At 47.7% G+C, this 25990-nt stretch overlaps 2 protein-coding genes across 4 annotated transcripts; both read left to right on the top strand.

Moving 5' to 3' along the window:
* Positions 1-5725: 5725 nt before the first annotated feature.
* On the top strand, positions 5726-10795 carry rpl10 (ribosomal protein L10). 2 transcript variants are annotated; one of them, XM_080469070.1, is made up of 7 exons: positions 5726-5771; positions 5883-5914; positions 6884-6942; positions 7754-7861; positions 8813-8951; positions 10225-10387; positions 10594-10795. In XM_080469070.1, exons 2-7 carry the CDS (start codon positions 5892-5894, stop codon positions 10747-10749), a joined length of 648 nt encoding a protein of 215 aa, XP_080325196.1. In that variant the 5' UTR covers positions 5726-5771; positions 5883-5891; the 3' UTR covers positions 10750-10795. The 2 variants fall into 2 exon arrangements, with proteins under 2 accessions (XP_080325196.1, XP_080325195.1); XM_080469069.1 differs by lacking the exon at positions 5726-5771 and having other exon boundaries at positions 5822-5914.
* A 714-nt stretch (positions 10796-11509) lies between these two features.
* LOC308113327 (deoxyribonuclease-1-like) lies at positions 11510-24560 on the top strand. Of its 2 annotated transcripts, none has more exons than XM_080469534.1 (9): positions 11510-11591; positions 15015-15173; positions 19987-20075; positions 20711-20800; positions 20893-21005; positions 21118-21230; positions 21446-21603; positions 21687-21783; positions 22746-24560. In XM_080469534.1, the coding sequence occupies exons 2-9, from the start codon at positions 15024-15026 to the stop codon at positions 22902-22904; spliced, it is 969 nt and encodes a 322-aa protein (XP_080325660.1). In that variant the 5' UTR covers positions 11510-11591; positions 15015-15023; the 3' UTR covers positions 22905-24560. The 2 variants fall into 2 exon arrangements, with proteins under 2 accessions (XP_080325660.1, XP_080325661.1); XM_080469535.1 differs by having other exon boundaries at positions 11549-11591; positions 21446-21571; positions 22746-24558.
* Positions 24561-25990: the final 1430 nt, after the last annotated feature.

A 25990-nucleotide genomic window follows, 5' to 3' on the forward strand; every position in this document is an offset into this window, starting at 1 on the left:
TTGATCTGAAAACACAGAGTTTGTTTCCCAGAGTTTACAGGATGAAGACGAACACCGTCCGTCCACACGGCTGCTCCCGGTTCAAACTCAGCTACAGAAAGACGATGTGAATTTGCTGCTGTTTGTAGGGTTAGGTTCAGATCTCTCTGTGTTGCAACACACTGGATTGCAATAAGGTTCATTCTTGAGCTTTTTCACAAACTTGATGATATCATAATCATTGGATTCAGGTATGCTGAAGCTGAAACACGCAGGACAGCAGCCCTGGAGGCCTGGAGCTGGTCAGAACCAGCTACCCACAGTTTAACTGGATTCTACTCAATAACCAAACAGCCTTTCTCTTTCTTCCTCCATTCATTTGTAGGACATAAGTAAGTCATGTAGGTACGGGCAAAGGGTCATTAGGGGCAGGTGGGGCTGAGCGCCACCTGGTGTCATCAGAAAGGACTGCATGCAAAGTCTGTTTTATCTACAATATTTTCTTGTCCTCTACAATACTTCCTCTTATAGAGTACTTAGTTACTGTGTGAGGACTGTCCTCCCTGGTTACTGGTCTCCTCTTGCTTCTTCAGGTTGTTTCCTCCTGATCCACACTGATGGTGCATTAGTGGGGCTCGTGTCACTTTTCAAATTCATTCACTGCAGCTTTTTCCACAATTCCATCCATCCATCCATCCATCCATCCATCCATCCATCCATCCATCCATCCATCCATCCATCCATCCATCCATCCATCCATCGTCTCCTGCTTATCTGTTTCCAGGTGGTGGTGGTGTCAGTCTGAGCACCGTCACCCAGATCACATTGACCCATTAAGAACCTTTCCTGCGGGTGGTGAGCCCACGCTAAGGTGGCGCCCGGCGGGGGACATGAACCCTCTACCTTGAGACTGAGAGTCTCATGCTCTACCAACTGAGCTGGACGGGGTTTTTGACAAGTCGGCCATCTTTTTCTCTTCCCGAGCTTTTTGGATGAGTGGCCACAGACAATTCCGTTGTTCTCCGTCCTCGGGCTTCAGCTCTTCCTGGAAGCGCAGGTTCTCTTCTTTCAGATAGTTGCAGTTTTTGGACATTTTCCAAATGGCATCACTGTAGTGCCTCATGGAGAACTGCATGATGACCTCCCGCTCAGATGCTTGGTCTGGGTTTGGTCTCCCCCGGCCTGTGCACCGAGTCCATGACTTCTATAAACTTGTCCTTGTAGCCTGGAGCGATGTCTCCACAGATGTTTATCACGGCCATCCTCACATCTTCTCCCTCTTTCTCCGGCAGCCCGCGCAGCCTCAGATTCCACCGCCGCTTGTAGCGTGCTAGCTCAGCCACTTTGTTTTCAAGCTGCGGACCCGTCCCTCTCGGGCTGACACCTGACAGCCCAAGGTCTGTCTGGCAGGGGAGAGACCTATAGGCTTGAAAGGGCAGACTGGCCGGACGGGGACTGACAGGACAGATACCACTGGGGCCTGGGACACTAGCTAAGGTTAACACCGGGGGAGAACTTACGGAGGAGTCAGAGAAGACTGGGGGATTGCCTCAGTCTTGAGAACTACAGGAGGGGGATTCATGGACTGGGGGAGCTGGGTCTGAGGGACTAGAGATTGGGGAAGGCTGGGAGGAGGCTGAAGAAGAAGGGCAACCTCAGATGACAGAGTCAGTGGCTGGAGAGTGTCCCACCTGGAGTTTCCCCAGACCCTGCCCTCTCACGGGGCAGGTGACGAGTCTGTGTCCCTGCTGGCTGCAGAACAGGCAGTGCCCCTCCCTGAAGCCCTGGTCGCATTCTTCTGGGGAGAGAGGAGTCCTGCCCAGCTGCACAGACTCCTCAGGGTAGCTCGTGAGCCTGCCGTTTGTTCCAGTTGGACTCTGCTGCGAGAGTCCAGAACTCCACCGTGTAGTCCCTCATTTATTGTGACCCCTGGCAGGGCCGAGCAAGGGTCTGAGCAGCCTCACGACTGGGGGGGACGGTCTGGAAGGTCCGGCGGAGCGTCTCAGAAAAGCCTCTAAAGGAGTCACAGATGAGTGAGTGGCGATCCCACTCCGCCGCGGCCCACGCCTCGGCCCCCCCGGTGAGGTGGGAGACGGCGAACCCGGGAATGATCAGTGGGGTAACAGGACCCCTGGAGCTCGATGTGGAGCTGCACTGTGTCAAAAACCTCCTGCAGTCTCCAGAGTCCCCGGAGAAACGGGTGGGAGACGCCAACAGTGGGGCGGTGGCTGCAACAGCAGCAAGAGCTTCAGCAGCAGGGGTGGAGGCAGGAGATGCAGGGACCTCACCACACCTGCGTAAACTCTGGAGGTGTTCCTCTACTGCTGCGATGGCCTTCTCCTGTCACTCAGTGACAACCTGCAGCACCTGAATCCGGCCGTCAATGCGAACCTCCTGGTCCGTCAGCCGGCGTTCCAGAGAGGCGAGCGTGGAGCACATCTGATCGGAGTCCGTTGGGTTCATACTTGGTTAGTTTGTTCTGTCAGAGTGAGCGGTACCCAATAGCAGAATCACAACAGATGCAGTGAAACAGTTTATTCAGAAGTGTCCAGTCAGGGGTAATCCTAAAACGAATCCTTGAACAGAGCAGAGTCAGACCTGGGGATCAATCATAAAACAACAGGACGAGGATATGAGAGGGTCTAACGACTAAGGCCACATTTACACGAACCAGGGTATTTAAAAAAACCCAGTGATATTTCTCTGCGTTTGGGCGGATTTACACATAAACCAGCTCCGACTCACCACAAACGATGATTCCTGAAAACTCCGGCCACACTGGAGATCTGGATAAACTCTGTGTCTCCCGTTGCATCTATAGGTGGAGGCAGATATTTACATCACAATTAGTGATGTGGTGTTTTTTTTCCAGGGCTCTGATTGGCTGTCATGGCTCCATGTGTCACAGAGCAATGATTTGCTGTTGTGACCTCTGCGAAAGGGTGCATCTAAATAGACACGTCTTTTTCTTCAAAGTAATACATTTGAACAGAAGTGACCAAATTTCAAAGGCAAATTTATGAGGAGATAATTGTCATGGAGTCATGTCACACATATATTCCGTGCTGCAGGTTTATCTACTGAAGTTATCGAACCAAGCAAGAAGTCCAACCTGTGCAATCTTGTCCTATTTCGCGCTCTGAGCCAGAAGTCTCACTCAGTTGTACTTAACAGGATTATATAATCCAGTAAAAGTGGGATGTCACATGTTGTAGTTTCTGCTACTGCTTTGCATCAATGTCTTGTATTCCTTCACCCTTCTATGTCTGATCATGGTGATGTAAACTGTAATATCTCAACATGGTGAGCACGGGTTGAAAGACCGGCATGAATTATTTACAAGATTCTTCATTCACAATACATTTTGGTTGTCTTGCTTGAATCCTGTACAGTAAATCATATTCAATTGATAATCTTTCATTCACTCTTTGTGGACCTCCAGGTCTGTTTTAAATCTCTATTTCACTTAATGTCAGCAGTGAAGATATATGATTTACAGTTATCTTACATAACACACAGTGATAAATATCTAATAGCAATCTGTCTGAATTCCATGTTTACTTTTTACCAAACACACAGACCACTGTGTCATGTTTACTGTTTCTAGTGAAATCTCTTAGAATTCCCACAGTCAAGATCGGGGGGGAGGATCATGGGGCGGGTGGGATATGAGGCTCCTGGGGGTGTAGAGTTGATTGTCCTCCGACCGGGGCCTGTACGGGCCTTCGCTTTCCTGGGTCTGGGGGCGGGGCTGGTCCGGGGCGCGGCGGCTGGGGCCGTCTCTGCCTTGCCAGGTTGGGGGGGGGCGGTGGGTGGGCCGGCTCCCGGGGGTGCGGCGGGACCCTCCGCCGGGGTTGGGGGGGCTCTCGGCCCAGGGGCCCTGCTCCGGCCTTCTCTCGTCTTGGCGGCTTTGGTCGGGACCTGGGGCCCTGTGCCCTTTATCCTTCTCTTGTGGGCCCCTCTTTCCTGGGGGGGATTCCTCTCTGCATTCTCCGTCGGGTGCTTTTTGGGCGGGGGCGTGGCTCTCTGGGGTGGTTCGCTGGGGTCTACCCGGGCCTGGGTGGCTGCCGTCTGCCGGGGTGGCGGTGTCCGAGCCCGATGGCCTCGGACCCCGGGGTCTCGCCACGGGTCCCCCCACAACATTTTCGGCCACACCCAGTGGACAAGCCACACACACACACACACACACACACACACACACACACACACACACACACACACACACACACACACACACACACACACACACACACACACACACACACACACACACACACACACACTTCCACTCCTCACGAAAGGTGCTTCTGAAGTTGCTTGTTCTCTGTCATCATTTGCTCAAACCTTAAAAATCATGTTCCTCTTTTGTTGTCACCTCTTTGTTAATTCATGTTCCTGCTTCATGTTCCTGTCTAGATAGAGCTGCTCAGACTGGTTTAATCTAGAAAATCATGTTACTGTCTAGATAGAGCTGCTCAGACTGGTTTAATCTAGAAAATCATGTTACTGTCTAGATAGAGCTGCTCAGGCTGGTTAATCTAATAAATCACGTTACTGTCTAGATAGAGCTGCTCAGGCTGGTTAATCTAATAAATCACGTTACTGTCTAGGTAGAGCTGCTCAGGCTGGTTAATCTAATAAATCACGTTACTGTCTAGGTAGAGCTGCTCAGGCTGGTTTAATCCAAAAACAGTTGGAAAGTATTTGGATCAGTGTGATAACTGCAAATAATATACAAGGATATTGTATGTTATCCCCAACTTTCTTCTCTCTCTTCTCTTCTCTCTCTCTTTGAGCGTTCCCCCCCGGTCGTGTACAGCAGCCATGCCATCTTCTGACGGAGAAGGCAACAGGAGGAGACTCCAGGTCTCTCCCTGTTGCAAGACCAAAATCTGTTCTGACTCAGAAGGCTCTCAATCACATCATATTGTTGGCCCAAGCTGCCGAACAGGACAAGGGGCAACAAAAAAAATAAAAAAAAGAATTTCCACAGTACATTACTGTCTCATTCCAGATTCATAATTTCATTTTAATGAATACAATTCAGATACTTAATTTCAGTTTATATTGTTTCTGCTGCAGTGTTTATTCTACACAAACACCAGATTTACCCTTTCCTTCTAGACAATTGTAGGTTCACTCTATTCTATTCTATTCTATTCTATTCATTAATGTGAAACTCACTCAGTCACGTTTCTAAGCTAACAACACACATATATTAGTTTCAGTTATCCAAATATAGATTTTATTCAAGCGTGTAAAGATTTATGATGTGATATTTTAAAACGAGTAGCCAGTTTTCAAGCTGCTAATTGAATGATAAATGTAAGTGTTTCTGTTTGCTGGTGTATTTCCTAATGTGATGATGAAACTAGTCCCGCGGCTCGCTCAGTTGATAGAGCAGGAGACTCTCAATCTCAAGGTAGAGGGTTCATGTCCCGCGTCACCTTCCCGGTGGCTCACCGCCCGCAGGAACGGTTCTTAATGGGTGCAAAGTGATCTGGGTGACAGTGCTCAGCCTGCGACCCGGAAACGGATAAGCGGGAGATAATGGATGGATGAAACTACATTTCCCAGAATTCCCCAGGTTGTATGGTTCAAAGTACTAGATAATAGATATTTTTGGAAATATGCCAGCTTAATTAGTTTCCCTAAACGATTGAGTCTTGACGAGTAAAATGAAATATTTATTTTTATATAATCGTTGTTAGAATATAAAATCATAGTTTTCTTCCCGCGACTCTCCGGATATGACGCAGCGGAAGTGAGCTCATCTTCCTTTCCTCCATTAGGTGAGTGCGTGGAGCAACGCGGTTCTTCTGCTCTGTTGAAAAAACTAAATTACAACGTCATTTCTCATCTATTCTCTCATCTCTAACACGATTCATTGATTTATTCTTCAGATTGCAACCATGGGCCGCCGTCCAGCCCGCTGGTGAGTGCTCTGTGGGCAGTTTATGGCCGAGCTGCGGCCGACTCGGGTCGGCAGAAAATGGCAGCTGAGCTCCATGTGGAGGCTCCGGGAGGCCGTAGAGAAGTCTGAGCTGTAACCGGTTCCGAAACGTGGGTTTGAAATGTTAGCTGAGCTCCATGTGGAGGCTCCGGGAGCAGGCCGGAAGATCTGTTCCCCAACCCGACCTTTAACCGGTCAAAACTCTGGCTTAATGTGGCAGCTGAGCTCCATGTGGAGGCTCCGGGAGGAGTCCGTGAAGTCAAAGCTTTAACCGGCTTCAAAATACTGATTTATCTCTACAAACCTCCACCGTTTAATCATGTAAAGCGGCTGTCCTGGTTTAGCTTTTCAGAACCGTTTCTGTCGGTCAGTTAACGAGCAGGTTAGTGTTGGAACAGTAACACCAACCTGCTAGTTAACGTTAAACCAGCTGAGATCAGTCAACTCAATGTTGAAAAAACTGTACAGATCAACTTTTACTCGGTAAATCACAGTTGTAAAATAAATGTACTTAAAGTATTTCTCTTCTATTCAAGAAATATGTAAGTTTATATAATCTGACTATAACAAGTGATGAATCCAGCGGTTTTCTTCCATCTATAATCATGACTTAAAAACAGCTGGTTGTTTTGGTGTGAGAAGACGAGGTTCTATCTGCTTCACTTGTTGAAGCTTAAAAAACAAAGAGCCTCCAACTTTACCAGACCTGAACATCTGATATTGTTTGAAAATTGAGATTAAAGGATTCTAAAGGATCTGAATACACACCGTATATTTCAGGGAGAATGTTTAAACTATTCAAAGAGGCTGAAGAAAAGGTTGGCTTTTCCTTTAGGATGGTTAAATTTCCACTTTTCAGTGTTGTGAAGTGTCAAACTGAGTATTTTTGATTTAAAAGCCGTGTCTTGTATTCACTTATTTGTTTTAATCTACGTTGTCTTTTTTTCACAGTTACCGCTACTGCAAGAACAAACCGTACCCCAAGTCCCGTTTCTGCAGAGGCGTCCCTGGTAAGACGTTCACCTCCATCAGAGCTGCTCTGCTCTTTCAGTTTGGGTCTGGGACAGCAACCGGATCCTCCTGCAGTTTATTAAGCCGACCGGGCCGCTGCAGTGCGGTTCTGGTGCGCAAAAGCTGCAGAAAGTGACTCTGTGGTTGTGTATGTGCTCAGCTGGGAGGTGCTGAGTGCTTTAAGGGACCACTGAGACAAAACGACCTTAATTCTATTACTGGGCTAAAGGTGGAAATGTTCTGTTGGACAGAAAACATTTCTTTCATGTTGACTCTCATGATTGAGACCACATTTGACAAATTTTCTGATTGAAATATCAAAAGCTAGATGTGAATGTCTATAGCCATTATTAGACCATCAACATTTAGTCTCATTACTCACAAGCTTTTTCCTTTTTTTCTTTTTAGCTGAATCGGGGTTTTATTAACGGTTCAGTTTAAGGTCCCGTGTCGCTGGTGTTCTTTGATTTGCATTTCATTAGACTTCAGTCACTTTAAACTGAGAAAAGCAGATAAAAGGAAGTCGAATATGGAAGAGATGTGTACGAATGTGTGATTAAATATTGCAGACTGATCATTTCAAGTATTAATTTGCTTTGGACATATCCTCTGGTGAAAGTTCACTATTAAACACTTGACTGAGGCTCCTCAGCATCTGCAGGACGGATCAGAACCGCTTCAGATATCTTAGGAAATATTGAACAGGAGCATCAGGGTGCTGGTGGAGTTGCAACCTACAGAACAGAACCAGCACTTCAGTCCAGCTGGTGTTCGTCTCATGTTCAGGTTTCCCTCCTCTGTCGTTCACAGACCCAAAGATCAGGATCTTTGACCTGGGCAGGAAGAAGGCCAAGGTGGACGAGTTCCCCCTGTGTGGTCACATGGTCTCTGATGAGTACGAGCAGCTTTCTTCAGAAGGTGAGAGCAGAACACTGACCTGTTGTTCTGGTGCTGCTCAGTCCGCCATGCTTTTTCGTCCACCGAGCTGGTTCCAGTTCTTTGTTCCCTCCTTTCCTCCAAGGAGAACCAGGTGCTACTAGTAGTGATCAGTTGTTTCAAATCTCGTTCATCCTCAGAACCAGTTCCAGACCCAGTCTTGTCCAAAAAAAAAAAGAAAAACTCTAAATGCTTGTTTCAAAGGCGCAATTTAGTTTGTTCTTTTTTCTGCCTGTGTGCTTAATGGTTTACCCAACAGTGCTCGATAGCAGGGGGGTCCAACCCTGATCCTGGAGGTGCAGCCCTGTATCTTCTCCATGTCTCCCTCTCCTGAAAGTCCTGGTGGTTCAGCACAAAGCCAGACAACCAGCTGCTCACTGCAATCAGCCTGTTGAAGCAGGGAGACCTGAATAACATGCAAGGCTGCGCCTCCAGGACCTGCACCTCCAGGACCCGTGTTTGACACCCCTGCTCTATAGTCTTTTATTAACTTGTAATTGTGGTGGGGCTGATGGAGCTGGTTTCTTGCTGCAGTCATCTCCCGCTGTGTTTCCTTGAACACATGCCTGGTCTGAGACGCCCCCCCCCCCCCCCCCCCCCCCCCCTGGTTTTTTGGATCTCGGTTGCAGACCACAGGTCCAGGAAGTTCTGGGGCTCAGTCCACTGCTGCTTTAATTTTGCATCCATGACTAATTTAAAAAAATGATGGACACTTGGCTGTAGGTGTAAAGATGACAGTTCTGTTTGTAACGGTCTGGATAGCCCCGCCCCCAGGCCAGGAGGTGTCGGTGCTTTCCCCAGGTCAGGCTCTGGCTCCGAACCAGACCTGGAACCTGCTGGATGAGAATGTTTCCCCCGGCTACAGGCTCGTCCACGTGTCTTCTAAACCTGTAAGATCCTCTCTCCTGAAGCGTAAACTCTGTTGGTGTGCAGCTCTGGAGGCGGCCCGCATCTGTGCCAACAAGTACATGGTGAAGACCTGCGGCAAGGACGGGTTCCACATCCGCATGCGGCTGCATCCCTTCCATGTCATCCGCATCAACAAGATGTTGTCCTGCGCTGGAGCTGATAGGTGAGCGTGTCCACCTGCTGGAAACTGCAAATCAGCTTTTCGTCTCGCTTAAAGACTTTCACACTAGAGGATGCTGCTCCAGTGAGCTTCTACTGCCTGAAGGAAAGATTTCTAGTCTTTTTGTTAGACCTCGCCAGTATGCGCACAAAATCTGCAAAAGAACCCCAGAACATGAATGTTTTACATCTGTGTGGACACTTAATTTTATTTAGTTTATTTTGTAAGGGACCACACACCAAACCCTTAATCTTGAAGAAAAGATGGTTTGTAGCAGATTTTAGCCGTAGCTAGTTTCCACCTGCAGTCCCTGGGCAGACACGCAACTTAATAATACACAAAGATAACATGCAGTCACCAGTATAATGGAACACCTGCTGTCATCTTAGGGAACACATAAATATAAACTAGAGCAAAATCAGTAACATTATTAAGGCTCAACACCTGAATGCCTAAAATTCATACAAAATACTAAAATACAATAGAACGCTAAAATAGACTAATGCTGACACAGCTGGTTTTCCCAAATGTTTTTTTAGGTTTTGCGAAAAAGTGTTTGTCTAAAAACGCTGGGGGACAGGGCTCTAGTGGAGCTTCTGGAGGACAGGGGTCTAGTGGAGGTTCTGGAGGACAGGGCTCTAGTGGAGCTTCTGGAGGACAGGGCTCTAGTGGAGCTTCTGGAGGACAGGGATCTAGTGGAGGTTCTGGAGGACTAGTAGAGGTTCTGGGGGACGGGGTGATGGGTTCATGGGAGTTGGAGTGAGGCGGGCAGTGTTGTGGAGGTTCTGGGTTTGAGGATTCTTGAAGATGAGCTGTAGTGGATCCAGGTTGTGATGAAGGTGGACGAGGGTTTCAGCAGCAGAGGACGGAGTTGCGGAGGCAGGCGGTATTTTTTAGGTGAAAGAAGTTGACTGAAGCTTCAGTCATTAAAACTCATGAACGGAGTCGTCCTGGAGTCCCAGAGGCTCAGGTCTGATCCCGGTGGCTCTCAGAACAGACCAGGTGGACCTGCAGGGTCTCCTCTCCACGTCTACACCACTCCGTCCTCTCCTGCTTCCTCAGGACCCTTTTACAGTCGTGAGAATGGAAAATGACTTTTGACCGGACGTCATTTGGAAATGTTGCCACTTAAACACAAAGCTTTTATTGACGTGAGTTCATTAGAAAAGTTCTGATGTAAACGGGGTCTTAAAGTCCAGAGGACAAATGAACCCGTCTGAGTTGATGATGTGATGGAATCTCCGGTCCTCTCTCTGGTCCTCTCTCCGGTCCTCAGGCTCCAGACTGGGATGCGTGGGGCCTTCGGTAAACCTCAGGGGACCGTGGCTCGTGTGCACATTGGTCAGGTGATCATGTCGGTGCGCACCAAGACCCAGAACAAGGAGCATGTGGTGGAGGCTCTGCGCAGAGCCAAGTTCAAGTTCCCCGGCCGTCAGAAGGTAAGGCTCCACACTCCAGCTGCAGTCTATTAAGCCGACCGGGCCGCTGCTGTGCGGTTCTGGTGTGCAAAGGCTGCAGACAGCAACTCTGTGGTTGTGTATGTGCTCAGCTGGGAGGTGCTGAGTGCTTTAAGGGACCACTGAGACAAACCACTGAGACAAACCGTCCAGCCGGCCACTCGTGTCTGATTTCTGATTCTCTCCAGATCCACATCTCCAAGAAGTACGGCTTCACCAAGTTCAACGCCTGCGACTTCGACGACATGATGGCTGAGAAGCGTCTGATCTCCGACGGCTGCGGCGTGAAGTACATCCCCAGCAGGGGGCCGCTGTCCCGCTGGAAGTCTCTGCACGCCAACTAGAACCTGCAGACGTCTGAACAAGCCAATAAAACCCCTTTGATTCCAATGTCATGGCAGTGCTTCTTTCTCTAGACACTCTTCTCTGGGAGGAGAACTAGTTACTCCCTGTTGAGTTACTCCCTGTTGAGTTACTTCCTGTTGTTGAGTTACTTCCTGCTGTAATTTAAAGATTGATTTAGTTTATATTTTAAATAGATGAACTAGACTTCTACAGCACTTCACATCAGTAATCACTTCCTCACCAATGGAGGCTCTGCAGGGTGCCGTCAGTCCACTGGGGCCACTCTGAGTTCAGTGTCTTGCTCAAGAACACTGGCAGGTGGAGAAAGGAATCAAACCTGCAACAGTCTCATTAGGCGTGACCAACCAAGCCTTGTCCCCCTCGGCTTGACAGGTTTAGGAAATCTTAACCATGAAAACTTGCATGTCCGTAAAACACTGGATTAGTTTGTTTTAAAAATTTTAGTGGGTAAAAGTTTAAAAGTTTTCTAACCAGCTGCTTGTTGACCCTGTTACAGCCTCACTTCAGGATTTACTGTCATCAGGACACATTTCAGACTGAAGACTGATCAAGGTTTTAATAAGTAATGTTTAACTTGACCGTCTTCTACTGTGACAACCAATCACGTCTCCGTGGAGCAGGAGGGCCGATAAAGATGAAGACTTAGAGGACAAGTATGAAGTTCTGCTTAAAAATAGGTTTTTGTGTGTGTGTGTCAGAGTGGGTGTGGGTGTGTGTGTGGGTGTATGTGTGGTGGGTGGGGTTCAGTTATTTGCCCCTCCTCCAGGAAACCTCGACAGTTTCTCAGTCTTGAGGACATAAACAGTCGGACGATCCACAGGTACGTTTCTGCTTTTTCACTCTGTGTCTGTGTGTGTGTGTCAGTCAGTCAGTCAGTCAGCCAGTCAGTCAGTCAGTCAGTCAGCCAGTCAGTCAGCCAGTCAGTCAGTCAGTCAGTCAGCCAGTCAGTCAGTCAGACCACCGCACGGAGACCCGCCACTCCACGAGGAGCTCTTTAGTTCTTACTGTTAAATTACTCTGATCTCTTCACTGTTAAACACACGGAGGGCAGAAGATTAGGAGCAGCTGAAGAATCAAAGAGAAAGTAACTCATCACATGACTCAAGGTTTTATCAGCATTTAGCCTGCAGCTGTGCAACCATGTGACTCTACAGCCCCTCTAGTGACCCTACAGCTCCTCTAGTGACCCTACAGCTCCTCTAGTGACTCTACAGCTCCTCTCGTGACTCTACAGCTCCTCTAGTGACTCTACAGCTCTTGAGTGACTCTACAGCTCCTGTAGTGACCCTACAGCTCCTGTAGTGACCCTACAGCTCCTCTCTAGTGACTCTACAGCTCCTGTAGTGACCCTACAGCTCCTCTCTAGTGACTCTACAGCTCCTCTAGTGACTCTACAGCTCCTGTAGTGACCCTACAGCTCCTCTCTAGTGACTCTACAGCTCCTGTAGTGACTCTACAGCTCCTCTCTAGTGACTCTACAGCTCCTCTAGTGACTCTACAGCTCCTCTCTAGTGACTCTACAGCTCCTCTCTAGTGACTCTACAGCTCCTCTAGTGACTCTACAGCTCCTCTCTAGTGACTCTACAGCTCCTCTCTAGTGACTCTACAGCTCCTCTAGTGACTCTACAGCTCCTCTAGCTAACCATAGCTAACAGCTAATCCGATCAGTCAGTTTTCTAAATGTAGTTTTGATGTAAATAAAATAACGAAGTAAAAGTTTTTAGTGTCAAACACATTTAGGTGCTGAAGGCTGCAGACTCCTATTGCTATGAATTATTATTCTGAAAATGCTATATAAATATATTTATTGATCCTATTTATTTTATGCATAGTTCATAAAGTATCCATCCATCATCCATCCATCCATCCATTCATCCATCCATCCATTCATTTCTTGATAATTTCTTGTCTCATCAGTTTGAGTATGAGTTCATCATTAATTATTTATTATTTTAGTGATAATCACACATTTCTTGCTGCATTATTTGGATTGAATTTGACAGTGAACAGTTTCATTATTAAAATGTGGACATTTATGGATCCTTCTTGACATTTTATTGTAAAGCTTGTGTATCTATAAACATAAACATAAACATCTATATACATAAAGACAATTTGTCTGGTTTCTCTTTGATAGATATCATTTGGAATAAATGGATTATTTTCCTTCACCTCATAACCTGAGTTTCCTCCACACATTAGACTTCTGTATCAAGTATCAGTATTATAATACTTCGCCAACAAAGTTGGCGGAGAAGGTTGTGTTTTCGTCTGAATTTATTAATTAAAACATTTTAATTGGTTTGTATGCATGTATTTGACCAACTTTTCACAAAAACTACTCACCTGAATTGCTTGAAATCTCCAGGGATGATTTGTCCTCATCCAGGACCGATCCTTTAGATTGTGGGATGTTAGCAGATTAACGTTTCTGGATGAATCTGGAAAAATGTCCCATACCAAGCGGATGGGAGAGGCTCCTCATGGAGGAGACCAAAGGAGATCAGCATCTGTTGCCATGGAGACGCTCAGTGTTTCACTCAGTGACGTAGCAGCCTGAGCTACCTAGTTAGCATCGATACGAACTAGCGGCTCTCATGGTAGCGATGCTAACCTGGTTCTACAAACAAAAGTGGCATTGGTGTGCGCTCTACCGAGTGTAGCTCTAGTTTATTATTATTTTATGGTAGTGTTGATCGTAACTGTGGTTTAACTTGGTATCAGATGAGAAAGAAGATCAGTGGTGTTGAACATCAGACTCACTTTTGTGTTTCTTTAGGTCCCTTTTATCATGACACAACGTCCAGTGCTTGTAATTTGACACCCCCGTCAATTTATCTTGCCAGACATGACCAAATAAGCACATCCTGTACAAGCTGCTATCAGTTTTAAACTGAAGTTTCCTGTCAAACGCTCTGTGTTGTTTAACAATATTTAAATATTGTTTTCAGCAAAAACACTCGAGCGTCCAAACTTATAAACTGGAACAAAGTCACATGGAGGGTCAGAAGTGTATTTTGTTTCCTTTGCTTTTTGTGTCATGTGAGTCCATCCTGGATCTTTTAGAGTGGACTGCTACTGAGACTGTTGGACGGCTCAGCTTGAGAGACCACAGGCCAGGGAGGGAAGAGCGACCCTGGGGCAGGTTTAAAGCCCTCCGTTGGGGCGATTCTTTAAACAAGGCATCAGCTGTCTGTATGTGGTCAGTGTAGATGTATTGTATGCTGGGGGTGCATGTTGCGGGTGTGGTCAGTAGGATGATGGGTGTAATGGAGTAAAGTGTTGTAGTGCAGGAAGGTTCTGCAGCGGCAGCCCGGGCGTGTTCGCCCCGGAGCCGCAGGTTGAAGGAGCCACGGTGGAAGCCAGCTTTTGTAGGCGAGCCCCCGGGAGACGAGCTGGGCCATAGCCGTCCCCGGTGGACTCTACAAACACAAGCATAGATTAGTAAGGCCCCCACGACACCAACAGGCTGCTCCCAGCCGCTCTGGGGCTCATTGTGGATCATGTCTTTACAACCACAATCAGTGAGTCAGCATTCTCTGCATTCTGGCTCTGCATGTTCAGACATTCAGTCAGATGGAGTCAGAACGTGTCACATTTCACCTGCAAGTTAGTGCAGTGGTTAGCACTGTCGCCTCACAGTGGGAAGATGCAGGTTCAAATCCAGCCGGGCCTGTCTGTGAGTGTGTGTGGCTTTCCTCCCACAGTCCTAAACCCTGCACCGTGAGTATCTAAACAAGACCCTCTACGCCCAGCCCCCTCTGAACAATACCCTCGACCCCCCCCAGCCCTATTCTCAAAAAGTTGTAATTTCACAGAAAGGGGAAGGAAAACTTTAGTGCAGCGTCAGCGTTAAAGAAGGAAGTGAGCAGGGAAACCTCTGTGGCTTTTCATTTCCCCATAGAGCTCGTTTGATAAAATATGTATTTTTGTATAATAATCAGTCATTTACATGCTTGATAATAATTTACACATTATAAACAATGTCCAAACATCAAGACTGAAATTCACCCATTTTCACAGACTATTGTTTGTTGCTGCTACGACACCACAGAAGAACCTCCACTACTGGACCGACTGAAAAGGAAAGAACAGATCAAATGTGCAACAGAAAACAGAAACAGCAGAATCCAAAGAATGAATTCAGTTATGACTTATTATCCCAGTTTAGTTGCAGTCATGATGACCGCTTACAGTGTTTGAGAGGAGCTTTGTGTTGATTTTGCTGTGCTGTGCTCTGCAGGTCTGAACCATGAGGTCCTCCTCACTCCTCTGCTTCCTCTTCTTCGTCGGTGTCAGTGGCGTCCCCAGAGGTTCCGACTTTCGAATCTGCGCCTTCAACCTTCATAACTTTGGAGACTCCAAGTCGAAGAAGGCTGATGTCATGCAGATCCTTGTCAAAGTGAGAGTGAGAGTGAGAGTGAGAGTGAGAGTGAGAGAGAGAGAGAGAGAGAGAGAGAGAGAGAGAGAGAGAGAGAGAGAGAGAGAGAGAGAGAGTGAGAGTGAGAGTGAGAGAGAGAGAAGAGACAGCGAGAGAGAGAGAGAGAGAGGAGCGAGAGAGGGAGGTAGGGAGGGAGAGAGGGAGAGAGAGAGAGAGAGAGAGAGGAGCGAGAGAGGGAGGTAGGGAGGGAGAGAGTGAGAGTGAGAGAGAGAGAAGAGACAGCGAGAGAGAGAGAGAGAGAGAGGAGCGAGAGAGGGAGGTAGGGAGGGAGAGAGGGAGAGAGAGAGAGAGAGAGAGAGAGAGAGAGAGAGAGAGAGAGAGATACTTATTCAGGGAAAACCACAGAATTAATGTCGACTCAGCACACAGAGACTATATTTAAATTCAAAGACATGCATGAAACTGTTTCTCTCCAAGATCAACAAAATAATAATTAATAATTAATTAATTCATAAACATCTAACATCAGTCTGGGTTTTGTCAGAGTGCAGGTGTACCGCTTTGAGGATTTGAATATTTCTAGATACAAAGTAGTAAACTTTTACCACATGACATGAACTAAGTGGCAATAATATACTGTAATATACACACACACACACACACACACACACACACACACACACACACACACACACACACACACACACACACACACACACACACACACACACACACACACACACACACACACACACACACACACACACACACACACACACACACACACAGTATAGAGGAGAGCCAGGGAAAGAGGAGGAATTAATATTTTACCAGTATTTCCTCCAGCTTTAGCAGTTTGGAGGCTCCTGGTCAGCCAACATGGCAACCTGCTGTTTTACTGCAGAATTACTTTTGTAGTCGTTAAATTCAGCTTTTCTAATGACTTTTACTTTCTCAATCAGCCGTCAGGAAACTTTTTACAGTGAAACTTTCTGCCTTGATATTATTCCACTGGGTACTGTGCTGCTCTGGAGTCACAGTGCTGCGTTCAGAGACGCTGCTCATGCTGCTGCTCTAGTATGGGGGGGGGGGAAACAACAACCCGGAAGTAAACACAACTGCGTTAATTACGTTACATTTTTTTAAACAAGTTTATTGCTTCAAATCAATTAATTAAATTAGCACGTTGTTTTTGACAGCACCATCCATCCATCCATCTCCTCCCTCTGATCCGTTTCCGGGTGGTGGTGGTGTCAGTCTGAGCACCGTCACCCAGATCACATTGACCCATTAAGAACCTTCCTGTGGGCTCTCCACCTGGAGGGCTCTCCACCTGGAGGGCTCTCCACCTGGTGCCTGGTGTGGGACATGAACCCTCTACCTTGAGACTGAGAGTCTCATGCTCTACCAGCTGAACGAGCTGGGGGTTTTGACAGCACTAATATAAAGCAAAATTCTTTCCTCCGTTACCCTCCTCTTCACCTAGTTACCCTCCTCACCTAGTTACTCTCCTCTTCACCTAGTTACCCTCCTCACCTAGTTACCCTCCTCTTCACCTAGTTACCCTCCTCACCTAGTTACTCTCCTCTTCACCTAGTTCCCCTCCTCTTCACCTAGTTCCCCTCCTCACCTAGTTACTCTCCTCTTCACCTAGTTACCCTCCTCTTCACCTAGTTACCCTCCTCACCTAGTTACTCTCCTCTTCACCTAGTTCCCCTCCTCTTCACCTAGTTCCCCTCCTCTTCACCTAGTTCCCCTCTTCACCTAGTTACTCTCTCCTCACCTAGTTCCCCTCCTCTTCACCTAGTTCCCCTCTTCACCTAGTTACTCTCTCCTCACCTAGTTACCCTCCTCTTCACCTGGTTACCCTCCTCCTCACCTAGTTCCCCTCCTCTTCACCTAGTTCCCCTCTTCACCTAGTTACTCTCTCCTCACCTAGTTACCCTCCTCTTCACCTGGTTACCCTCCTCCTCACCTAGTTACCCTCCTCTTCACCTAGTTACCCTCTTCACCTAGTTACCCTCCTCTTCACTTAGTTCCCCTCCTCTTCACCTAGTTACTCTCTCCTCACCTAGTTACCCCCCTCTTCACCTAGTTCCCCTCCTCTTCACCTAGTTCCCCTCTTCACCTAGTTACTCTCTCCTCACCTAGTTCCCCTCCTCTTCACCTAGTTCCCCTCCTCCTCACCTGGTTCCCCTCCTCTTCACCTAGTTCCCCTCCTCTTCACCTAGTTACTCTCTCCTCACCTAGTTCCCCTCCTCCTCACCTAGTTCCCCTCCTCCAGTTCCCCTCCTCTTCACCTGGTTCCCCTCCTCCTCACCTAGTTCCCCTCCTCTTCACCTAGTTCCCCTCCTCTTCACCTAGTTACTCTCTCCTCACCTAGTTCCCCTCCTCCTCACCTAGTTCCCCTCCTCCAGTTCCCCTCCTCTTCACCTGGTTCCCCTCCTCTTCACCTAGTTACCCTCCTCTTCACCTGGTTCCCCTCATCTTCACCTGGTTCCCCTCCTCTTCACCTGGTTCCCCTCCCCACCTAGTTCCCCTCCTCTTCACCTGGTTCCCCTCCTCTTCACCTAGTTCCCCTCCTCTTCACCTAGTTCCCCTCCTCTTCACCTAATTACCCTCCTCCTCACCTAGTTCCCCTCCTCTTCACCTAGTTCCCCTCCTCTTCACCTAGTTCCCCTCCTCACCTAGTTCCCCTCCTCTTCACCTAGTTCCCCTCCTCTTCACCTGGTTCCCCTCCTCTTCATCTGGTTCCCCTCCTCACCTAGTTCCCCTCCTCTTCACCTAGTTCCCCTCCTCTTCACCTGGTTCCCCTCCTCTTCACCTAGTTCCCCTCCTCTTCACCTGGTTACCCTCCTCACCTAGTTCCCCTCCTCGTCACCTAGTTCCCCTCCTCTTCACCTGGTTCCCCTTCTCTTCACCTAGTTCCCCTCCTCTTCACCTAGTTCCCCTCCTCTTCACCTGGTTCCCCTCCTCTTCACCTGGTTCCCCTCCTCTTCACCTGGTTACCCTCCTCTTCACCTAGTTCCCCTCCTCTTCACCTAGTTCCCCTCCTCTTCACCTGGTTCCCCTCCTCTTCACCTAGTTCCCCTCTTCACCTAGTTACTCTCTCCTCACCTAGTTCCCCTCCTCTTCACCTAGTTCCCCTCTTCACCTAGTTACTCTCTCCTCACCTAGTTACCCTCCTCTTCACCTGGTTACCCTCCTCCTCACCTAGTTCCCCTCCTCTTCACCTAGTTCCCCTCTTCACCTAGTTACTCTCTCCTCACCTAGTTACCCTCCTCTTTACCTGGTTACCCTCCTCCTCACCTAGTTACCCTCCTCTTCACCTAGTTACCCTCTTCACCTAGTTACCCTCCTCTTCACTTAGTTCCCCTCCTCTTCACCTAGTTACTCTCTCCTCACCTAGTTACCCCCTCTTCACCTAGTTCCCCTCCTCTTCACCTAGTTCCCCTCTTCACCTAGTTACTCTCTCCTCACCTAGTTCCCCTCCTCCTCACCTAGTTCCCCTCCTCTTCACCTAGTTCCCCTCCTCCTCACCTGGTTCCCCTCCTCTTCACCTAGTTCCCCTCCTCTTCACCTAGTTACTCTCTCCTCACCTAGTTCCCCTCCTCCTCACCTAGTTCCCCTCCTCCAGTTCCCCTCCTCTTCACCTGGTTCCCCTCCTCCTCACCTAGTTCCCCTCCTCTTCACCTAGTTCCCCTCCTCTTCACCTAGTTACTCTCTCCTCACCTAGTTCCCCTCCTCCTCACCTAGTTCCCCTCCTCCAGTTCCCCTCCTCTTCACCTAGTTCCCCTCCTCTTCACCTAGTTACTCTCTCCTCACCTAGTTCCCCTCCTCCTCACCTAGTTCCCCTCCTCCAGTTCCCCTCCTCTTCACCTGGTTCCCCTCCTCCTCACCTAGTTCCCCTCCTCTTCACCTAGTTCCCCTCCTCTTCACCTAGTTACTCTCTCCTCACCTAGTTCCCCTCCTCCTCACCTAGTTCCCCTCCTCTTCACCTGGTTACCCTCCTCTTCACCTAGTTCCCCTCCTCTTCACCTAGTTCCCCTCCTCTTCACCTGGTTCCCCTCCTCTTCACCTAGTTCCCCTCTTCACCTAGTTACTCTCTCCTCACCTAGTTCCTCTCCTCTTCACCTGGTTCCCCTCCTCTTCACCTAGTTACCCTCCTCTTCACCTGGTTCCCCTCATCTTCACCTGGTTCCCCTCCTCTTCACCTGGTTACCCTCCCCACCTAGTTCCCCTCCTCTTCACCTGGTTCCCCTCCTCTTCACCTAGTTCCCCTCCTCTTCACCTAATTACCCTCCTCCTCACCTAGTTCCCCTCCTCTTCACCTAGTTCCCCTCCTCACCTAGTTCCCCTCCTCTTCACCTAGTTCCCCTCCTCTTCACCTGGTTCCCCTCCTCTTCACCTAGTTCCCCTCCTCTTCACCTAATTACCCTCCTCCTCACCTAGTTCCCCTCCTCTTCACCTAGTTCCCCTCCTCACCTAGTTCCCCTCCTCTTCACCTAGTTCCCCTCCTCTTCACCTGGTTCCCCTCCTCTTCACCTGGTTCCCCTCCTCTTCACCTGGTTACCCTCCTCACCTAGTTACTCTCCTCTTCACCTAGTTCCCCTCCTCTTCACCTGGTTCCCCTCCTCTTCACCTGGTTCCCCTCCTCTTCACCTGGTTACCCTCCTCACCTAGTTCCCCTCCTCTTCACCTAGTTCCCCTCCTCTTCACCTGGTTACCCTCCTCACCTAGTTCCCCTCCTCTTCACCTAGTTCCCCTCCTCTTCACCTGGTTCCCCTCCTCTTCACCTGGTTCCCCTCCTCTTCACTGTGTTCTCTTGTTTCAGGTCATCACCCGCTGTGACGTGTGTTTGCTTCAGGAGGTGAGAGACAGTAAAGGAAAAGCTTTACCGGAGCTGCTTGAGCAAATTAACAGGTGATCCCTGATTTTCACTGTTTCACATTTCATTTCCCGTTTGTGTTCAGTTAGTCAGTGGTTAATCTCTTTAAAACTCACTGTGACGTGAACCTTTGACTCTGAATGAAGCAGCACCACCAACCGGTTGTCTTCCATTGTAATGAGAAGGAAGATGATTCCACTTCCTGCTGCTGCTCAGAGCTGATGGTGAACTACTTCCCATGATGTCATATTGGTGATTTAACACGGACGCCTCTGTTTGGCTTACCGTGTCACACCGAGTCCAGAAGACCTGGTCAGAATCGGTTTGGGCTCTTTATGAAGGCGCTCTGTAACCAGCTGAACCTGAACAGGTCACAAAGTGAAAGGCATGAATATTTCATCGGGTGCCGACTCATCAAAATGACTGGAAACACATTTGATTTGATTTATTATGTCCTGGACTGGACTTATTTTTTTATCTGCTAATAAAAGAGATTTTTATCACTTCTAGCACCATTCAGATAAATCAGCTTCACTCACTGTTTGTTCTTCTTTTTCTTCTTCTTTTACAAAAGAAAGAAAAGTTCTCTAAGGTTGACACACTCGTCTCTGTGAACAGAAATATGAGCGTCTCCCTCCTCTCTTCCACTTGTATTCATTTTAAACGACAGGTATGACACCAGGTACGAGTATCAAGCTGTGGCCAGTGAGAGACTGGGCCGGACCGAGTCGTACCAGGAGCAGTACGTCTTTGTGTACCGGTGAGGAGGCTGCTTGCAATATTCTATCATGTTTGTCTTGTCTTACGTCCTATTCAAAGCATTTGGAAAGCCAAACCTGTGTGTGTCCACAGGGCCGACACCGCTGTTCTCACCGGGCAGTATCAGTATCCTGACGACCTACAGGGAGACGTCGATGCTTTCGCCCGAGAGCCTTTTGTTGTCCGATTCAAAGCTCCGAAGACAGGTCAGTTTGCCAGAAACTCATGTTGAAGATGTGTGAAAGAAGGACCATGTGTAGGGACTTTTCTCTGAGTCCTCCCTCCCTCTCTCCATCAAACCTCTTTATACATCTTCAGCTATAAAGGAATTCGTCCTCATCCCTCAGCACACCACTCCCACCAACGCCACCAAGGAGCTGGACGCTCTGTATGATGTTTTACTGCATGTGAAGAAGAAGTGGAGGACACAGGTAACTCTGGCCAACGGCCATCAAACTACCCACCATTACACATATTTCACCATCTTCTATTGTCAAGTTGTCAACATGGACAACAGTCCACTCTTAACCACTTAGATTGCACAAAATACAATATTGTTTTAAATGGAGTTCCCAGGTTGCGTTCAGGATCAGTTGGTTCTCCTCAGGACTCTGAAGGTTAACTGTGAGTGTTGCTGTGTGAGCAGAACGTGATGCTTCTCGGGGACTTCAACGCCGACTGTGGCTACCTGGCCAAGAAGAACAGGAAGCATGTCCGCCTCATCACGGACACTGACCTGGTCTGGCTGATCCCGGAGGACACGGACACCACGGTGCGCCTGTCCACGTCCTGCTCCTACGACCAGTGAGAACAGCCAGAACCAGTCCTCCTCATATCAGAGCAGAACATCAGAAGAACCCTGATCTGTCTCCTCTCTGGTTCAACAGCATCGTGGTGTATGGACCGACCTTCAACAGAGCCGTCGTTCCTTCTTCTGCCAGAGCCTTCGACTTCCAGAAGGAGTACGGACTGACGGACGAGCAGGTAACTTTCTGTCCCGACTTCACCCTCCTGCCCCCCATGAGGGGCAGCTGCACTGATGGAGGGCACAGAGTCAGACCTGCCCCACAACTGATGCTAATGTATGACAGACTTTCCCTCAATGCTGCTAAAACAACAACAGACATGTCAGTTTCACACATCTGGAAACATGTTCTAGTGAAACTGCTTTTGTTGGGTCGATGGTTTGGATGTGACCTTCTGTATTTACCCTCCAGACTGAATTTACCCCTCGGGCATGTGGTGACTGAAACACATCTGGAGACGACTAAATAACCATCTGACTGACTTTAGGAGCAGATGTTGACACACAAATGGAAACGTGACCTGTGTTTTCTGTGTTGGACAGAGAAGATAAATGGTCAGTAAATATTTCCCATCCAGGCGGGGAGCCTGGCTCCGCTGTGTGAATGCTGAAGAGAAGGCGTTCACACTGCTATAGTTCATGACGGGGGGCGCTGCTGCACCTCAACATGCCCTCTAAAGTGAAACCATCTAACATGCTAATGCTACGAAAGCACATAATGCTACATGAGCTAATAAGCTGGAGTTTGCAGCTAATGCAGCTAATGCTAATTCAGCATCGTCTGTATTAGCATTAGCTGGAGTTTGCAGCTAATGCTAATACAGACGATGCTGAATTAGCATTAGCTGCATTAGCTGCACACTTCCGAGGGATGAGACATAGACTGACACTGTCCCTGATTGAGACTTTGATTCATTACCACCACTTCAATGATAAACAAACCTTTACAAACATTTCAGTTTGCTCTTTTTCAGCTGTAATCCAATATTTACCCAAACTTAGTGGTTTTGTTTCTGACGACACCAGCGGTGAAACCAGCGGTTCCTCCCCGGAGAACTGTTCTGTTCAGAGCTGTGAGGAAGCATGCTCCTTCCTCAGCACCTTGTTTCCTGTTGGAAAACTCTCTGTCTTCTGTCTTCAGGCCCTGGACGTCAGTGACCATTACCCGGTGGAGGTCCTGCTCCAGGTGGTTCACTCCGGAGCCTTCGGCACTGCAGCTTCCATGGCTTTAACACTCCAGTACATCACATTTGTCTCTTCACTGGTCCTCGGCCGTCTGTTACTCCACCTTGTAACATGATGAGTGACGGACCCACAGGAGGACACAGTTCATGACTGAAGGGAACTTCAGGATCTCCAACACCTGGATGTACCAAGTACCACAGATGTTACTCCAGAAACTGCCCTCCATGTCACTTTAACATCAGAAAGGACCAAATGACTCCGTTAGTCAACCTGAAAAAATGTATTTCATGTCCGACATGATCGGAGCTTCCAGCACTTCTCAGACGTGTTTGATTATTTATTGAAAACTTTCAACACTTAAACTAATCAGCTTTATTTCTCTGAAACACAGCGAGAACATAAAGACCTCATGGCTTTAATTACATTTAAAGGGAAGATATTAGGTATTTTAAAAGGAATTTAATTTTTTTCGAATGTTGTTTTGACTTTTCGTACCACTGCAGGGACACGAACCACAGATTGAGAATCATTGTAATGATGTGTATGTGTGCAGGGCTTAAGTCCTTATAACCTGTTTGCTCTGAATCTGACCTACAAACTGCCCCGAGCTTCTTTACGACAGGAAGCTGGAAAACCTTTGGCTTCACTGTAACGGCGATGGTGGCGGGTGGGAGTGTGGGCTGGGGGTGCAGCAGGCAACAAAAGCACCAGAAAACAATTATTGAATGTTTTTGACTGGTTAAATCTTTTTAAAAGTGCACTCAAGAAAAATGGTCTGAAAGATTCTGAAGGCATATATTAACAGATTGTGTGTTTTATATGAAGTGACTGACCTTTTCTTGGTTGAAACATATTATAAGCTTCGTCCCTTTTCAGGATCTAAATCATTTTCCTAAAGGGCCACACGAGAAAATAGCATTACTATTGAGGTCCCAGACTTAATTTGACTTGGGATTCTTTCAATCCGAATTAGCTCTTGGCTCTGTAGAGCGGCTGTGGCTCTGTAGGGCTCTGTGGGTCTGTAGAGCAGCTGTGGCCCTGTAGAGCAGCTGTGGCTCTTTAGGGCTCTGTGGGTCTGTAGAGCGGCTGTGGCTCTTTAGGGCTCTGTGGGTCTGTAGAGCAGCTGTGGCCCTGTAGGGCAGCTGTGGCTCTTTAGGGCTCTGTGGGTCTGTAGAGCAGCTGTGGCCCTGTAGGGCGGCTGTGGCTCTGTAGAGCAGCTGTGGCTCTGTAGGGCAGCTGTGGCTCTGTAGAGCGGCTGTGGCTCTGTAGAGCGGCTGTGGCTCTGTAGGGCAGCTGTGGCTCTGTAGAGCGGCTGTGGCTCTGTAGAGCGGCTGTGGCTCTGTAGAGCAGCTGTGGCTCTGTAGGGCAGCTGTGGCTCTGTAGAGCAGCTGTGGCTCTTTAGGGCTCTGTGGGTCTGTAGAGCGGCTGTGGCTCTGTAGGGCAGCTGTGGCTCTGTAGAGCATCTTTTGCTTTGTAGAGCAGCTGTGGCTCTGTAGGGCAGCTGTGGCTCTGTAGGGCTCTGTGGCTCTGTAGGGCAGCTGTGGCCCTGTAGAGCAGCTGTGGCTCTGTGGTTTAGTGGAGAACTCTGCTTAATCCCTGAACACAAAACCAGGCCAGGGACACAAGACAGGCAGGAGCAGCTTCATCACAGTCTTCCTCATCACTGGAAAGGATGTATGAACATTCTGAAGGTAATGTGAATAAAAATAAGCTGTTTGTCTTTGATTTGAATAAACATGTTGAAGATGATATTTTCTATCTTGAACCAGACATATTATTACAGTAATCTGTTGGTTTAATTTAATTCCAGGTTCAGATATCCACAAAATGACTAAATCATCAAGACAGTTATAATCTGATTTTTATTAACTTGCTGACGAGCCATAAAGTTTGGAGACGCTTTGAAACTGAGATTCTCACACTGAAATACTTCAGCTGCTCTGGATTGGTTGGACCAGGAAAGAGATTTCAGATCCTGGATCCTGTTGCTCTTTTCATCTAAACAAAGACGAGACAGAAACCAAGTGCATCATGGGAAACCTTCAAACCTGATCAAAGCTTCATATTGATCCATCCAACAGGCACTTCGAGAGGCTGCCAGTGGGGAATCCAAGATGGCCGACAATATGGCTGCTTCCTTGTTATCGCCATAGACATATAGACTAGACCATAGACATAAACACTAGACCATAGACATATAGACTAGACCATAGACATAAACACTAGACCATAGACATATAGACTAGACCATAGACATAAACACTAGACCATAGACATATAGACTAGACCATAGACATAAACACTAGACCATAGACATATAGACTAGACCATAGACATATAGACTAGACCATAGACATATACACTAGACCATAGACATAAACACTAGACCATAGACATATAGACTAGACCATAGACATAAACACTAGACCATAGACATATAGACTAGACCATAGACATAAACACTAGACCATAGACATATAGACTAGACCATAGACATAAACACTAGACCATAGACATAAACACTAGACCATAGACATATAGACTAGACCATAGACATATAGACTAGACCATAGACATATAGACTAGACCATAGACATAAACACTAGACCATAGACATATACACTAGACCATAGACATAAACACTAGACCATAGACATATAGACTAGACCATAGACATATAGACTAGACCATAGACATATAGACTAGACCATAGACATAAACACTAGACCATAGACATATACACTAGACCATAGACATAAACACTAGACGCTGCGCAGCCTGTCTCCGCCCGCCGCTCCAATACGTCAGAGCGGCCGCCATCTTGTGAGGGGCAAGTCTTAAACAAGTCTTTGTGTTTTCTGAAGAAAACCACGCAGATATACATTTACATGACTGTGAAGAATCATTGCTTCCATTTTTAATTTATTAAATTAAAAATTATTTAATTTATTTATTCAATGGAGCACAAATATAGAAAGTATTGAAAGGAAATGGAAGAAGTTGCTGCTGACGGCATCTTCCAGAGGTTCATTCTGTCTGAACAGACCCTCGACTCCATGAGATCATCATGTAAGATCTGAAGACAAAGAGCAAAGAGAGAAGATATAGCAGCTCTAGAGAATAGAACCACTAACAGCACAGTTTGTTTGACTCACCTTGATCTGCTCTCTGGAGAATCCAGTCAGGATCTCCCCCCTTCAA

This window comes from Lipophrys pholis, assembly GCF_963383615.2.
Source record: "Lipophrys pholis genome assembly, chromosome: 8".
NCBI classification, from domain to species: domain Eukaryota; kingdom Metazoa; phylum Chordata; class Actinopteri; order Blenniiformes; family Blenniidae; genus Lipophrys; species Lipophrys pholis.

What these genes read in the sequence shown, in the direction of transcription:
- rpl10 (XM_080469070.1), top strand. Translation starts at nt 5,892, where the DNA reads ATGGGCCGCCGTCCAGCCCGCTG. An exon ending in GGCCGCCGTCCAGCCCGCTG is followed by an intron (nt 5,915 to 6,883) that starts GTGAGTGCTCTG and finishes TTTTTTTCACAG; the next exon opens with TTACCGCTACTGCAAGAACA. An exon ending in TCCTGCGCTGGAGCTGATAG is followed by an intron (nt 8,952 to 10,224) that starts GTGAGCGTGTCC and finishes TCCGGTCCTCAG; the next exon opens with GCTCCAGACTGGGATGCGTG.
- LOC308113327 (XM_080469534.1), top strand. Translation starts at nt 15,024, where the DNA reads ATGAGGTCCTCCTCACTCCTCTGCTTCCTCTTCTTCGTCGGTGTCAGT. An exon ending in TCATGCAGATCCTTGTCAAA is followed by an intron (nt 15,174 to 19,986) that starts GTGAGAGTGAGA and finishes CTCTTGTTTCAG; the next exon opens with GTCATCACCCGCTGTGACGT. An exon ending in ATTCAAAGCTCCGAAGACAG is followed by an intron (nt 21,006 to 21,117) that starts GTCAGTTTGCCA and finishes ATACATCTTCAG; the next exon opens with CTATAAAGGAATTCGTCCTC.